We start from the raw sequence: 17006 nt of genomic DNA, 5'->3' as shown, positions 1-17006 counted from the left end.
TCAGAGCGATTTTTAAATGGGTAACAAGAAATAATTTTCTTATAATTTTTCATTTAAGAGTCATATCTTATATTTAGTCAGGAAAATTTATAATACCCAAAATAACCTACTTAAAACAGATTTAAAGATTGCAGTTACTAATGTTCAGGAAAACAGAGAAAAAAATCTTACTAAATAGAAATATGGATAATATATAATTAGAAAAGTAAACTTCCTTCTTCAGCCTGGATAAACTGTTCACTTTTACACTATTTTAGCCAAACAGTGCTGTAACTGCACTAAGCTATCAGCAGAGTAGAGACCACCATATGAAAAAGGAGTCACACAATTTTTTGTCTTCCACATATCTTATCTTCTCTGATTTTAAGTATGTTGAAGGAATATTTGGAGTAGCTGCATATCTTAGTAATACTGAAAAACTTATTTTCAAATGAAAATACTGGAAACAGAGAAATTCACAATGCTATCTTTGGAAATCCAAATTATATTCATTTGACATGCCACATTAGGAAAAAGAACTTGCAGCTAATGGCTCCTAAAACTGAACTAAACACACAAGTTGAAGGATTGTCCTATTTGACTGGGAATGGTTCACAGCTGCAGAGATCTCTCAATGGCCTGATACCACAGCACTAAGGATTTCCAGAAAAATGGCTAAGTTAACGTCTCAACAGTTTGTGAACTATCATTAGAGGACACAAGATGTTCATTCAAAAAGTCCATTGCAGAGATATTAATTAAACATCATAATCACAACACGCAGTCCAATGCATTGCATTTTTTTCCACAAAGCTATTAGTAGCAGAACCATGCACCCAAACACAATTCTAAAGCTTAAGTCTCTGGGCGGAAACCTATGGATCATGGTCTTTTATAGAAATATTTAAGCAAGGACTCAAAAAACTGACATGAGGCATGTCTAAAAAAATGTCACAGAGATAAGACCTGTAATTCATTTCCAGTTGAATTATTTGTCGCTTTCAGTTATTTCTCTTGGCCTTTAAGGAAGAGTAATCTCCAGTCAGGGTTGTGACCCACTGGTTTCCTTGCCTTATACATCCACATAGAGAGAAACTGGTCCACACACCTTCAAAAGATGTAAACAGATGTCTGAACATCTGTATTAATTTGTGCATAATGTTCAGAGTGCTCCACATCTCTACACCTAGGAATCTACCTTAAAACCTATTTCACAGATTTAAAGCTATGAATTTAGCTCCCCAGGAAACTACTGAAAACTCTGAATTTTTAGATATTTTATTTACCAAGCTGTTTCTCTTAAACAAGTAGCTAGAATTCCCCTGAAAAAGAAAGGTCATATTTGTGCAGCCTTTTAGGAAAAAACACCTCATGTTCTGATAACTCTTTCTTTTCCATTTTGCCAACTGCTCTGATTATTTGGCAACAACACAAGGATACACTTTCAAGCAGGAGTAACACACATAAAATACAAATGCAATCTCCAAAATGATTAGCACAAATTAAGCAGCTGTTGCTGTGTATGAAAGCCAGCACCCTTAACATCCTCAACTTGTTAAAATATGATCCAGCAATATGAAATTAAGGGCAGATTGGCCTTGTCAAGACTTTGGTAAGGCTGGCAGAGCAGACTAGTTTGCTGTCCCTTTTCACTAAGTCAAGGAAAAAGGCCTTTTCTATTTTGGCCACTGTAATTAAATGTAAAACCCACTACCAAAAAAATTTAAATCTTTAAATGTAAGATCTTGTAGACTGTGTACTTTTAACTCCATTCCTCATTACAGAAAGCAACACACTGCCCTGTTATTCACTATAATCTACAGGCTTTCCTGCGCTCTTTATTGTAGTTTTTACACAGGGCTAGGAAATTAGGTTTTGGGTTTTTTTTAAATAATACAAATGTATTTGTTTTGTTCATTCTTTGACTGGTGATGAAAATTCATATTAAAACTAAAACTTTTACATCCTTCTGTGGGAGGAGTGGCCATAGAATTCAGAATCTCTCCTTTAAAGCATAATCTTAGAGGAAGAAACCAAAAGTAGATGTTGTGTTTCCATAAGAAACCATATTTCTTGTGTCACATGAATGTTTGCTACCTTGGAATAAGTTGAAAGATTAGACATATTAGTGGATCACTGAATTTTCCATCCTTCTGCCTGCACACATTCTACAGCTTTAAAAGTAAACACAATTTCTATTTTGACAAATTTTACTACATATTGAGTTTATTCTTCAATAAGACAAAACCAACTTTTTTAAAAGTGAAATTATCAACGTCAACACCTATGCACTTCTAGTTGCAATACTGAACACATCTTTACCCTTTTTCTCCAAAACATCATGTTCTCCATATCTTTGCCTTATCAAGAAAGGTGGGAACTTTAAGCAAAGACAAACCTGTTCAGTTTTACCTTTCAGCTGGAACTTGTTTTAAGAGTGCATATGAATTACTGAAACCAACTGCTCAAATGCCAGTGAACACACAGCAACTAGCCCTCCATAAGAAAAATATCCACACAGGCCCGACACTGCTCCAAACTAGGTTAAGAGGAAAAAAAGGTAGTAAAATCAACGAATAGACAAATAAAATACTTATAGGAAAAATACAGCTGGGTCATTCTCCTCATCTAGTTCATCCAAAGGGATGCAAAACATACTGGTTTCAACTTGGACTCTAAAGGGAATATAAGGGAAGTCTAAAGGGAATGTAAGTGGACAAGTCAGTTTCCAATAACACTGTATAAATTTTAAATTGTACTATTTACCTTAGTGCAGCTGCTTGTTTGTACTCCTGAATAAAAAAATCCTTTTGAAAGCACAGAATCACAACCATTGTGATTCAGCTTATCCTTATTTGATGCTGAAGGTGATGATGGCTAGAACAACAGAGTAGAGCAGCAAAGCAGCAGCAAATGTAGGGATGATTCTGTGTCAATTAGCAGCTCACGTTAAGTTCTGACCCTCTTCCACTTTTACTATCACACAGTCATGTAATTCTCTGCAATTCCCACCACAACAAACCCACACTTAACGACCCCATTTCCCGACCTCAGATCTCAAGCTTTCAGAACTAGTACTTCTACCATCCCTATTTCCTTGTGCTATAGATTTTGTTTTTCCTTCAGCATGATTGAGATGCCACTTTTCCTCAAATTACCTGCTAATGCTGCAGCAAGAGGCTAAGACTTTGTTTGCACTACTATCAAAAGGCAGCTACAGTAATTTGTGATGCAGCCATTCGTAGTGTATGAAATGTTTGCCCACACGTTAAAACCAGAGATTCAGTCCAGTGTTGTTGCTCATCCCTGTTGGAAAGGATGGATAAATATAATTGCCTGGCAAAAGATTCACAATAGTACAGCCAGGATGAAAACAATCCCCCCTACTGGCTGGACAATACCCTTACCTACAGATAGGTCCAAAAGTCAAATGGACTGTTCCATCTCACCCCCCAGAATGTATGGTTCATCCCACACCTGTAACCCTCCCCTGAAACATCAGGTGTCTGTGACCCCATTGGCCCAAGTCTTGTTCCAGCCCACCTTGAAGCCCCCTGATAAGGGGTCTCCGAGGGGCCAGACACACTCTTGGAACTTCCCCCTCTTGGAACTTCCCCCCTCTCCTAGAGCATCCTCTCTACCCCTTGTCTCTCCACTCCCCCATTCCCTCAGGCCTTGCCACGTGCTGCGTCTGGCAGCTCCAAGCAAGACCTTTCACCATCCCTAATAAACCTGATATTCTAAGAGAAGCCTTCAGAGATCTCTCGTCTCCATTCATCAAAGTCGTCCTGGAGCACAGCCTTCCCTACACATCCCTCTTTTTCTGAGAAATCAAAATGAGGAACACCTCAGAATGTCAAAATTACAAGCTTTCTAAAATACAGTGGCATTTTGATGATCTCTGCTTATCATTCCCTTAACATCAGATCTCTGAACTTTAGAATAAATCCACTTAAAACATAATCTAAATTTACATTACTTTGGTTATTTTATTTTCTTCATTCCAGGCATAATTATGATGCACACTTCACAAACTTACACTCTACACATGCAAACTGCCAATCATAGCATATTAAAGCTCTTGGGACATCCATTAGCTTGTCTCTAGCAAACAATTTTTAGGCTAGCATTTATTATTTGCTACCTTAAAATGACATATGAGTGGATAATGGAAAAGATCTTTCCAAATAAGCGGTGATTCTGTGTAATAGAAATACTACTCCACAGCTGCATTCTAATTGACAAGTTGGCATTGGAAAAATCTCCCAATTCAAATGAGGAGGGGAAAAAAAAGATATCTTTTTACAAATTAATCCACTGGCTTGTCTTCTACGAAAGAGCACTGATTAAAGCAATGCCACCTGAACCTGAAGAGAAAAATTCACCCTTGGGACCACAGCTGCATGTACCTTGAAGAATGAAAGGCTAATTTCAGACTGTGTAAGACCTATTTTCTTTCTGCCCTGAACAGCTGCTAAGGCTCTGCACATATGCAGTCAATTTATCCTGGACAGCAGAAGAATAAATAATGCAGATGACTGGACACATACCACACATATTTTGAAATGCACAAAAGAAAATCAGACAGAAATTGGTCTATTTCTCTTGAAGGAACATTAGACCTGCCAGCTTCAAGCTGAAAACATCCAAGCAAGTATTCCAGACTGTTCCTAAAAATAGTATGAATACACTAACATGGTGCTGTGTTTGAACTGGGAGCAAGTTTCGGACACCCTGGCTCTGCAATCAACCAGCTTCATGTAGCAATCTTACTGCTCTCAACAGGGAAGTCTGCTGCAACCAAAACTGCTACCAAAATCCTCAGCGAGGTATCACAACTATTTATTGGCTTATTTTAAAATATTTATTATCTATATAACACCAATTATATTTAGACATTTGCATCAGTTTAGCAAATTCTGCTGGCCTATGTTGACAGAAAAAAATCTAAAAAGGCCTCTCCCTCTTCAATTATACCTTTATAACCAAAGCAGATTTAAATGCCATTCAATGGTAATTCCTGAGAGGCCCGAACACTCGCTGAGCTCCCTTCACTAATTAACGGATCATTAGTAGGAAGAAACCCCTAACTGTTCACCCCCTGCACCACATACTGTCTTAATTACCTTTGTGAAGCAACCAATTTGTCTTTCAGTTATTGTGTCCAAAATCCCAAGTGAATTGACTCAACAGGGAGAAGGAAAAAAAAAATAAAAAAGTTGTTTCATACACACGTTTATGAAAATTCATAATTTGTATGACTGGCAAAGAATCTAGGAGCTAAGTATTTCTAGCAAGAGTTAAGAAAGGGGATTTCAGTAAATTACGAGAGTCAGAAGTGATAGACTGACTAAAGGAACAAAAAGCTTTTCTTGGGATTACAAATATGGATACAACACTGAAAAGCTTTCCCTTTGTGCAGTTTTTGAGAAAGTTAATTATATCATCACTTCATAATCACGACAGCTATGGGAAACAGCAAAACACTATCACAGATGTTGTTTGCTTTTTCCAGACCATTGGAACAGGCACCTATTCTTTGCCTTTCAAAATACTTCCTTGCAGGGTTCCTAATGAACAAGTTCTCTCTGTGTTTATGCCCAATTGCCACACGAATCCAGTTGGAGACAAAATATAAGCTTTACTGCCAGTTATTTTACAACAGAGATTAGACTGCTCTTCTTTTCTCATTTTCACAAATCTATGAAAATAAAACCCAAAAAACCCTTGCAGACATTCTTTTTTTTTTTTTTTTTTTTTTTGGATGCACCTCAATGAAACACACAAGAAACAGTCAAGAATCACTGATGCCAAACAAGACAGAAGACAGGCTGGCTACAAAAAAGTATGCCAAGGAATCAGGTCATTTACTATACTCCATTTCTTGAGTTCTACATTCTACTCAGGTTTCTGTTTCCTTAACATCATTTAGGATACAAAGTTTCAGTCATAAAAGAAAGCCAAGCCACAGAGAAGTATCTCACTTAGAAACAATGTACCAAACAACACACCTGACATCTCTCTGTTAATTAACATATCCTGCATTTTGGTCCCAAAGTGAAGTAGCTCCAACATATAAAATGTGGAAACTTATGTCTTCCAGGAAACAGGACTCTGGACATCCTGTGTTTTACTTCACTGCCACTGCTAATGCAACTTTTAAATATATAACTGGGGCTCACATTAAACCCCATCTATAATCTACTATGCTATTTGTTTTTTACCTAAAAATACGCACCTTACAGGACCATTGAATCAAGTGACAAGACCTGAAGGCATTTGAGTCTCAATTCAATTCACTCATGAAACAGCTCAGAAAGCCAAAAGGGCCCACAAGAGCCTGCTGACCTTTAAGAAGAACTTCTTCAGAGCTCAAAACCACTCCATGGGGCAGAAAGTTGGTATGGAAGAAGACTTGCATGGGTTAACACAGAATTTCTGGATGATTAAAAAAAAAAAAAAAAAAAGAGGGAGCAGACAGAAGGTAGACGTAAGAAAAAGACTCGGTAGGAACAGAGAAACACTGCTTGAGGTGGCAGCAGTCCAAGCTCAGCTGGAGTTGAGAGAGGGATGTTAAGGTAAGCTGGCAACAAAAGGAAGAGAGGAAGAGTAAGAAAATTGTAGGCTTCTGCTCAGCTAGCAGGGGACATAGAGACAAAGTACACAGAAAAGCCTTAGACACCCAATGTTGTCTTTGGCTTATTTTATACTGATGGGGTCTGAGCCCATAGCAGAGTTCCAGGGAAAAGAAGCATTATTCACATGAGTAGAAGACAAAGTTAGAAAGCTCTTCAGCAACTGGGACATATTCAGAGACACAGAACCAGACCAAATGTTTTTTTAATCTGGGTCACCAGGAAAATTATGGAAACAAATTTTCTTTCCAGAAGCCACATCCATCCAGCATATATTTGGAATAAGTAAATCAATCTGTTTTCTGTGGCAAGACATTTAGCTCTGTAAACAAGGAAAGAGTATTGGACGTTGTTTGCCTTGACTTTAGCAAGCTTCTAACACAGCACCTCAAAGGATCTTTAGACCTAAATTGTTGATGCATGCACTGCGTAAGTGAACTATGAAGTGAGTGACACAGCAGCTGAACTGCTGAGCTCAAAGGGCTGTAACCAAAGATATCATGTCCAAGTGGCCTCTAAGGAAGTTTCTCCAGACCAATACTGGGTTTAAGATTTGTCTGTAGTAATGATCAGAAAGATGCAACAGAGAGTCTTCTCAGCAGCTCCCTGAGGATACAGGAACTGGGTGAAATGCTTTATAAGCTAGAGGGAATATCTGCTATTCTTCTCAAATGGCTGGAGAAGTGGCCTGACAGAAACCTTGCAAAGTTCCACAAAGGCAAAGTCCTGTATCTGTTGGAATAACAGGCTGGGAGCCAACCAGATGGAACACAACTTCGCAGACAAGGTCTTGGGGAGCAAGATGAACAGGAGTTAGAAGCATGACCTTGCAGCAGAGACAACCACACACTGGGCTGTGTTAGTAAAAGCGTAGCCAGAAGACCACAGGAAGTGAGTCTTTCCTTTCATCTGGCACTTGCATGAGCACATCTGGAGGATTCTGCCCAGCTTTGGGACCATCTGTACAAGACATTAACATATGGAAGTGAAGTCCAGCAGATGGCTGTGAAGGTGAGTAGTGACTGGAGATCAGGGTATACAAGGAGAGGGTGAGACAGCTGTATTTGTTCACCCTTAAGGAAAAGTTATCACTGCTTCTATCAGCAACTGAATCAGAGGTTATAGAGATAGCAGAACCAGACTCTTCCCAAAGATGCAGTGATAGGACAAGAGACAATATGTACAATCCACACCTTCAGACAGACTTTTCAAAGAAAACTTGCAACAAAGTTTTGATTCAACACCAAAACAGGTGATCAGAGAAGTTGCAGAACCTCCATCCTTGGAGTTCTATAAGGCAACTGGGAAAAAACCTGAGCAATGCCATCTAAGTTAGTCTTGCACTGAGCAGAGAGTAATACTAGATGGCTTTAAGAAGTCCTTTAAAATTTAAATGATCAAACTTCCAGTGGCAATCAAAAAAAAAAAAAAAAAAAAAAAAAAAAAAAAACCAGAACTCTACAACTTAATCCTATCAGGTAAACACAGTGAGACTCTTAATATTCCTCCCCATCAAAGCTTTCTTGCTAAAGCCAGATGTAGGTCAAGAAACAGGAGAGGGAAGAAACCTAGAACATTTACCATAATAACAACAGATGAAAAGGACATTTACTGTGTTCAGAAGAAACCTTGTGCTGCATATATGATTACCACTTATTTGCTGAAAGTATGCCCAGAGCATTTGCCTTTAGGTAACAATATGAAATGTTCTGTCCTCGATGCTTTCACTGTTCCAACCACTATATGGTTTAAGGTACAGATCACTGCACTTTGCATTTTGCTTAGTGCCACTGTAGAGGACATTTTTATGTCCTATCAGCACCCACAGAGTAGATCTTGTGGATCATTACCATTAAAAGTCTATGTGCATAGGAAGGAGTTTCCAGGTTTTAGTTCACTCACCTTCTTCACTAGAAGAAGCTCCAAGTCACAGGTGCTTACCTGGAAGACACAGTACTGGAACTTTGCCTGTGTTTTAATGGCATGAATGGCTCTTAGCTATAAAGGGTGTATTATCAGGGTAGTCCGTTTCTCAGTAGTAGCATATATAAAAGTAGGAAAAATTATAGAATTCTTTTCCAATATGCCTTGCTGCTTTTTGTAAGGCACTTTTACCAAAGCATAATTAAATGTGGAAACAGTGCTACAGCTGGTTTGGAAAAACACAGCATCCTCAACTAGCAGTGAAAAAACCATTCTGTGGTAATGTTATAGTATAGCAATAACTTTGCAGAATAACTCTTAACACTGTAAAAAGAAATACTTGAGAGACAGTGAATTTGAAAATAAAATTAAAGCTATTCAAACTTCTAAAATCTTATCTATGAACCTTTTTAATTAGACTATATGAGCACTTGACATTACTAACATTTTTGGAAAAGAAAATTGCATATATTTCTACTGATGGTTAGGATGTTCCTGATAAAGGAAGACATGTCAGGGAGAAAAACGGGTAAAGGCAGAACTCTCAAAAGGAAATTTGATTTCACTTCTTTTTCTAATTCTCTATAACACACGTCTCCTCCTCTACTTCTCCAGGAGCTTTCTCCAATTTGGAGTTGCGGAAGAATATTCCTTAGGCTCCGATCTCTACACTCTGTATTGCTTCTGCTTACATCCCCAAATGTTCCTGTGTTTCCCCCTCTAGATCACCAGAGAACTCACTCTCAAATGGGGCAGGGGGAATAACAAAAGAGTTATTGCTAATGCACCCAAATCTACTTAAAGCATTATTAAAGCACTTGTTTCTGAATTATCTCTAGACTCTCTTGAAGAGGTTTTGAAGAAGGTCACTGCATATTTGTACACTTGCCTTATGCATGAGACAATTCCTCCCCTTAAGCAAACAAACTATCTGGAAGCTATACAAGTGAGGCTTACAAAGAGTCTGCAAGGTGAAAAATTGTTTCTCCTGAACAGCGGCATATAATCCTAAAGTCTTTCAAATGAAACAGACTTGATTAAAACAGATAGAACGTGGCAATTCTGCTTTCTTGAGAAAGCAATATAAGGGCCAGTCTCTTGCTTAAGAAAGCTGTCCTGCCAAGAAAAGCACAAAAAAACCCCAACCAAACAAAAACCAAAGCAGATTATGGAGATGAACAGTAAAGATATCAAAAGAAAAAGCAAGGAGTGTCACAGCCACCAGCAACAGAATCTGAGATCTTAGTGTCAATAACTCATTTATACATTTTCCAGTATTGTTTGAGTCTTCTGTTCCAAGAAACAGTTCAGTTTCTTCTCTCTTCGCTCCTGAGCACTCCAAACAGGAAACTTGCCTGGAATAGCATGAAGAATACAAGTTGTCTTCACAGGAATTCAAGACTCCTCTGCTTCCCCTCTCCAAAGGGGAATGTTCCTCAGTTGCCTGCTATTTCATTTAGAAATCATGACAGATGATGGACAACTCAGAAGTCCTGTGCTACTCTTGAAGGGAACCCATTTCATGGTATAAGGATCAGTGGTCTAAATTTTGCCTGTACTTACAATTTCTGACTCATGCTCATATTCAGAATATAGTATTTTGAGTAGCAGTCTCAATTACAAATTTAGTTTTCTAATATAAATGCAGAGAGAGGCAAATGCACAGATATATGCTCTAGACATAAAATTTACAGAGTTCAACTTCTTCTTGGGCAACTTACTACATGTTTTACACTAAGTTAAAAGACAATTTTTATTTCATTTTACTTTCATTATTTGGGTACTTGGTGTCATATTATCAAGATATGAAAGGCAGTGGCAGTAAAACAAGAAACAAAAATATTACTTTACAGTATTTTTTCCAGTTAGGAACTTCCCTCTTCATTTCCCTCACTATCCGTTGGTGGTTTCCTCCAGTCACAGCTTTTGCTCAGGGGCACTGTGCAGGAGCCTCCCAGGGAAGCAGTGAGCAATACAAGTGCCTCTCAAACACATGCAGAAGAAGGATGTACAAGTGTCTTGTTCTAGAATTTTCTTTAAAGGCAAAGTATAGACGACTGCAACTACAGGCAAACATGCAGAATGATTGGATGGAGCAAAGCCAAAGAGCCGCACCTTGCCTTAGGGGAGAACGTGATGAGCCACTCTCCTATCATCATTTATTCCTCTGTCATGGATTCATCTTAAAGATCTGTCCTGCCCAGTATTAAGCAACATACCAAAAAGGCAGAAACATCTCACTCTCAAAGGGCCCCCATGACATTACTATGCATCTCCTCTGCAGTCTGTGCCGTGCACTGCTCACCCCTCCGCTCAGCTCTTGAGGCAGGGGTCATGCCAGCCTGTACCTCCCCTGTCCTCTCTCCAGTTTCCTTTCAACTCCCAGCAGCCCAGTACAATGCTGAAAAGCTGGAAGGGCAATGAGTTGTGCTGGGAGTGCAGGTATCCCTTTGCACTGCACTCTCCCTCATGTCAACCCAAACTTCAGTGAGACCAGGAAAAAAGAATATTACCATGAGACACAAAGCCCTCTACAACTGCAGTGATCTCCTACTGTCAAATTTTAGACAAGAGAATTTATTATGATTTGACATTGTATATTTTCTTCTTTTTGCAGCATATTAATTCCCATCTAGAAAAGAAATATGCTTATCCAAAAGTTCGGAAAAGAATTCCTGATAACTTCATTGCTACTAGTAAACAAGACCAGCTTAGTAAGCTGTTTTCACAGCTACGTATCACTGTGTAGTCTGTCCTACGAAGCACTGATGTAACACTAACAAATTTACTTATCCACAAAATACGCCATGCTCCAAGAGCCTCTGTTAGGTGCACATCCTTTAGATCTGGTGCAGAAGATGGCAGCTGATAACAAGAATAACTAAGTTACCAGAACTTTAAAGCTAATCTGATACATCTTATCAGGGACACTGAATATCACAACAAAACAAACAACACACTCTTACGAAGTTTTTTCAGCCCTTCTAAAGAAAGAGGATCCCTCACACTCCCAAACTCTTCAGAACAACTTTTCCAAAACGCTTAACAAATCTACCAAAAGGAATGATTTATTGGTTTGATTCACGTAACTAGGTATCTTACAAGACAGGGCCATGGCTGATATAATGACACTGAATAATTACACAGATAACATTACACTTAATTGTATTTTTTAAAAAAACAACTCTGAACTCTTTTCTTCTTAAAGTTCTATGTGCAGAATTCTTTTAAACCACATTAGAAACAAGTTTAAATACCCGTACACAAAGAAATAGCACACAAAATACAGGTAAGTTGCAGCTCATAGCTATTTCCATGCTAGTTTCATTTTTTGTTGGCAAATATAATTCTTATTAATGCATATTTAACTTGCATTGGTCAACTGTGTCATGAAGAAAGAAAAATTCACTAACTTGTGCCCACTTTTTCAAATCTGTAGTTGTCTATTTAATGGACACATTCCATGATGTCCTTAAACAGTACATGCTCCTTGGTTTTGCTCATTAGCCTGTATTTAAAATAATAGTGAAAACCAATCTAGCACATAAGCAGTACTATTTTAATACACAGATGACAGAAAAGTATGAGGTTCCTAACTTCAGTCTCTCATATAGTGTTTTAGCATGCTATTGCCATCTATCTATATATATATAAAAATTTCAAATGTGTTTTTCCAAACCCTACCAATCACATGTGTTTTCTAACCCTGAAATGAAGGCAAGTTCAAAATACTTAAACCAGAGCTTACCCAGGTAGAAGTGCACACTTCAAAGGGATAATGAATACTTCTACTGTTCCTTACGAAGTGTCCTCACATTCCTAACTCGTTCATCCATTCATCAGCAGCTATATTACTCTGTACTCCTCTTTGGACTTCTAGACTTCTAGCTACCATTGCCTCCAATTATTCTTTAATTTTCTAGCCCATTTTATTCTCCCAAATGTTTAAAATAGATTGACTAAAATCCTTAGTATCTTAAGAGGAAAATCCTACTGAAATTTATTCACATAAGACCCCCTTAGTTCTGCAAGCCACTTATATTATGAAAGGTCCAAAATCTGGCCCAATACATCTCTGGAAAAGTAAGAGTCACCACACCAGCCTGGTTAAAAAAAAAAAAAAAAAAAAAGATAAAAAAAGAACTATAGTGCAAGCAAGTTGTCTCCACAAAACACACACATCAGTGATTGCATTTGTGTACTGGCAAAGCTGGAAGGTGGCTTAGGCCATGCGTGTAATGCCAGCTTAAAAAAAAAACCCGAAAAAAACAAAGCAGTAGTCTGTCAGCTAAAGATCACAGAATCAATGAGGCTGGAAAGGGCATCTGAGATAATCGAGTTCAACCTTTGACCCAACACCACCGTGTCAACTAGACAACGGCACTAAGTGTCACATCCAGTCATTTCCCGAACATCTCCAGGGACGGTGGCTCCACCACCTCCGTGGGCAGCCGACTGCAGAATCTAATCACCCTCGCTGTGGAGAGATCCCTCCTCATGTCCCACCTACACCTCCCCCGGTGCAGCTTAGGACCACATCCTGGCGTGGCTGCCTGGCAGAAGAGGCCGCCCCCCACCTGGCCACCGCCTCCTTCCAGGGGCTGCAGAGTGCCCCCGTTCGGGCCGCTCCCGCCGGCTCCGGCACCCCGGGCGCCGGGGCGAGGCCGCAGCGCCCGCCCGGCCACTGCCCCGGGCCCGGGCCCGGGCGCGGCCCCACCCCGTGCGCGCAGCCTATCGGCCTCGGCCACACCGCCGGGGCCGCTCCCTGCCTCCGGCCTCCTTCCTGCCCGGCCGCCGGCACCTGCCGGGCGGGGGAGGGGAGCGACAGAGGAGCCCCGGGCGGGCCCGCCGGCCACCCCAGCGCCGCCCTGCCCGAGCCGGCGCGGCGAAGGGAAGGGCAGCGGGGAGCCGGCGGCTTTTACCAGGAGGAGCAGGAGGCAGCCAGGGTCAGGCTGGAGCGGGAAGATGGCGGGTCTCATGGTAGATCGGGCGCCCGGGAGCGGGGAGGGGAGAAGCGCGGCTCCCACTCTCCGCGGCGGCGGCGGCTCCTCCACTTCCCCCGTCGCCAGGAAACACCCGGGCAAGTTCCACCGCGGGGCCCGCGCTCCGCCGCGCGCTCCCGGGGCACGCCGGGAAGCGTAGTTCCGGGAAGGGGAGGGCGAGGAGGAGGAGGAAGGAAAGGAGAGGGAGCGAGAGAGGAGGCGTGGAACCCAGAGCGCACCGGGGCTGCCCGCGGGGCGGCGCCTGGGGGCGGTGGCGCGATGAGGAGAAGGGCGGGGTGGAGGTGAGTTACGGGGCGCAGCTGCGGCGCCGGGCTGGGGAGAAGGTGGGAGGGAAGGAAGGAGGGAGGAAGGCGGCTCTCGTGGTCTGGGCGAGGCAGGGTTAACCCTTCCCGCCGTGGTGGCGCGGCTGTCCCGTGGCACCGCACCCTCTTCCGCTCTGGGTCGCTCCCCGCCGGTGCCCAGCGGCTGTCCGCCTTTCCCTTGGATCCCGCCTTGTGCCTTCAGCCGGGACTGGGCCCGCGGGTTTGGCCTAGGGAACAGAAGTGGTATTTCGGCACTGTGCACCTTGTGGTCATCGTGTCCTCGGAGTTTGGGACGAAACTTTCTGCTTGGAAGCCTGTGTGTGACGGGGCAGCGCGGCTGCGGGGAGGGCTGGGAAACTTTAGCTCGGGCAGAACGTCATCATTGATGTGTATTCCTTGGCGCTTCAACAGATTTGCTCTTTCTGTCGCTTCCTCACTTGTAAATGCTGAAAAGGCAGAACGTCTAAAATTCAGAGCTTCGCCCTCTTCCAGTAAAACTTTGGACCTTGCAAATACGTACATGCTCTGAGACCTCGCAGAGCTGTCTCAAAAAGATCACAGAAGGCTGCTCTCTGCGTTTGTCACATTTCCCCAGTATGCGCACGAGTGTAAGGAGGCAGACGGGGTGTAACACCATTTAGAAGAAAATCCTTTACATCAGCCCTTTTCAAGTTAGGACTCGCTTGGTTTCAAAGAAAGCCTGACAGTCTCAGACTTTGTGTGGCCCTGCAAAGATTTTGTGGCCTGTCAGTTTCATAAGCTGCAAACACTCACGCACATTGATATACATACAAGTCATGTATTTTTTATACTCTGAAATTGAAACTTGGCCTTTATCAGTTCTGCTATGACTACAGAATGTGTGCTCTTTGATCTGCAGAATGAACATCTTGTGCACTAACTCACATTTGAAAAATCTTTGATATTTTTTCAAAGCTCAGTCTTCACTTTGAAACTATCAATAAAATTTCATAGCATGATTGTGCTATCATGTTTGAATTTTAACAACCTCGTGTTTTGCTGAATAGAAAATGACATATTTCTTGCTATCTGCGTAATGCAAAGTAGACATATTGTAGTTTGCTATGAAATTTCACACACCTTGAAGAGGCCTTGATGTCCATGTGAGAGTGCCTTCATTTTAAATGACTTGAGAAGGCTAATACTTTTCTACATGTTAGCTTAAAGAAGAAAAGTGAATTATTTACTTGATTCCAGTAATATTACGCATATTACAGATATTGCCAATTATGTAGCATTTTATAAGCAGATCTTTTACTTGTTTCTTGATTTTTATTGACTAAATTTTTTTTTTGTTTGTTTGGTTTTTTTTGTTGGTAATGGGGGTTTTTATCCAGCAAATCTTCCAGACAGCAGTTAATCTGGTTTTACCTAAATGCGAAAAATATCTGAAGAATGTTGCAAATTTTCCTTTCTAATCCCTCTTAATATTTCAAAACTTCTCTGATGCAGAATTAACCCATTCAATGGAATCATAATACTTTACTAGGAATTGCTGTAGAGGTAATGGGTTGCTTCTCTCACCCGTATAATTACTAACACTTTATGCAGAAATAACTGTTGCTTTCATCTGGAAAGTATTAACATCTTTCATTATTAATTCTCTATGCAGTCAGTTTTATGGAAAAATTATTGTTGATGTTATTGGGATGTTTCTGGTGCTTCACTGAGTTCTTTGCTATTTGCTGAATTTTGTGCTGCTGCCTCGAGATTTCTTATATTTTAGTTTATTTGTTGAGAGGTAAAATGTGAAGAAAACGAAGGAACTAGACAGTAAGATCCCCTGAGAAAATTCTTTTGAAGGTGCTGGGGTTCATCAGTGCTGATCATGCACCACCTTCTAAGAGCACAGGAGCTGGCAATTCCAAAGTGTCATAAGTCAAGCACACAAAGTAGAAGGCTGGCATGGCTGACCACGGATCTTTTTTTGGAGCTAATGGAAAAAAAGAAGGTGTATGCCCTAGGGAAGTAAGGTCAGGTGACACATCAGGTGATGGAATCTTTTTTTTATTTCAGTAAAGCTTTCAATACTGTCTCTCAGAGTATCCTCCTGGACAAAATGTCCAATACACAACTGGATAAACACATAATGTGTTGGGTGAGAAACAGGTTGGGCACAAAGGGTTACAGTGGATGGGGTGACATCAGACTGGGGACCTGTCACTAGTGAGGCTCTGCAGAGCTTCATCCTTGGCCCTGTGATTTTCAATATCTTAATTATTGACTTGGATGTGCAACTGGAAGGGATACTAAACAAGTTTGCAAATGATGCAAGATTGGGAGGAGCTGTTATCTCCATCAAGGGCAAAGGGGCTCTGTAGAGAGAGTTCAACAAGTCATGGGACTGGGCAATCACCAACTGTGTGAATTTTAACGAGGCAAAAAGCTGAATTCTGCACCTGGATGCATGGACAGACTGGGGAATAAGATGCTGGAAAGCAATGCCGTGGAAAAGGGAGCTCGTTGATGGCAATTTGAACCTGAGTCATCAGTGCCCTGACAGCCAGGAGGGCCAAGCCTGTCCTGAGGGGCATCTGGCACAGCATCAGCAGCTGGGCAAGGGAGGGGATTGTCCTGCTCTGCTCTGCAGTGGGGCAGCCTCACCTCAAGTGCTGGGGGCAATTTTGGGTGCCACAAAATAAGAGGGATATGAAGCCATTCAAGGGCATTCAGAGGAAGGCTCTCCCGTCACCTGAAAGACGGTGAAGGGCTTTGAGGAAAAGTCGTATGAGGAGCAGCTGGGGACACTTGGTCTGTTCAGCCTGGAGAAGAGGGGACTGAGGGGAGACCTCACTGCAGTTACAACTTCCTTGTGAGGGGAAGAGGAGGGGCAGGCACTGACCTCTTCTCTGTGGTGACCAGTGATAGAACCCAAGGGAATGGCCTGAAGTTGTGTCAAGGGAGGTTTAAGTTGGCTATTAGGAAAAGGTTGCTCACCCAGAGGGTGTTTGGGCGCTGGAACAGGCTCCCCAGGGAATGGTCACAGCACCAGCCTGACAGGGTTCAGGAAGTGTTCAGACAGTGCTCTTCGGCACATGGGGTGATTCTTGGGCATGTTCAGTGCAGGGCCAGAAGCTAGACTTCAGTGGTCCCAGTGTGTTCATTCCAGTTCAGGATTCAGTGGTTCTATATGCAGGACTATA

At 41.6% G+C, this 17006-nt stretch overlaps 2 protein-coding genes across 3 annotated transcripts in view; one reads left to right on the top strand and one right to left on the bottom strand.

Annotated features, from left to right (window-relative positions):
- ERP44 (endoplasmic reticulum protein 44) overlaps nt 1-13595 on the bottom strand; it is a 46611-nt gene extending 33016 nt beyond the window's left edge. Inside the window, exon 1 of the mRNA XM_002192756.7 lies at nt 13460-13595. Coding sequence (XP_002192792.2) covers nt 13460-13516 — 57 coding nt within the window. The 5' untranslated portion in view covers nt 13517-13595. The remainder of the gene's footprint in view (nt 1-13459) is intronic.
- Nucleotides 13596-13681: 86 nt separating this feature from the next.
- Nucleotides 13682-17006, top strand: part of INVS (inversin) — an 84038-nt gene continuing 80713 nt past the window's right edge. For both annotated transcript variants that reach the window (XR_012054040.1, XM_002190332.7), the window contains exon 1: nt 13682-13821. The gene's annotated coding sequence lies outside the window, so the exon portion shown is untranslated. The remainder of the gene's footprint in view (nt 13822-17006) is intronic.

This window comes from Taeniopygia guttata, chromosome 2 (genome assembly GCF_048771995.1).
Source record: "Taeniopygia guttata chromosome 2, bTaeGut7.mat, whole genome shotgun sequence".
Taxonomy (NCBI): Eukaryota; Metazoa; Chordata; class Aves; order Passeriformes; family Estrildidae; genus Taeniopygia; species Taeniopygia guttata.
Note: the sequence above shows the minus strand (reverse complement) of the source record. Positions and strands in the feature narration are given on the sequence as shown.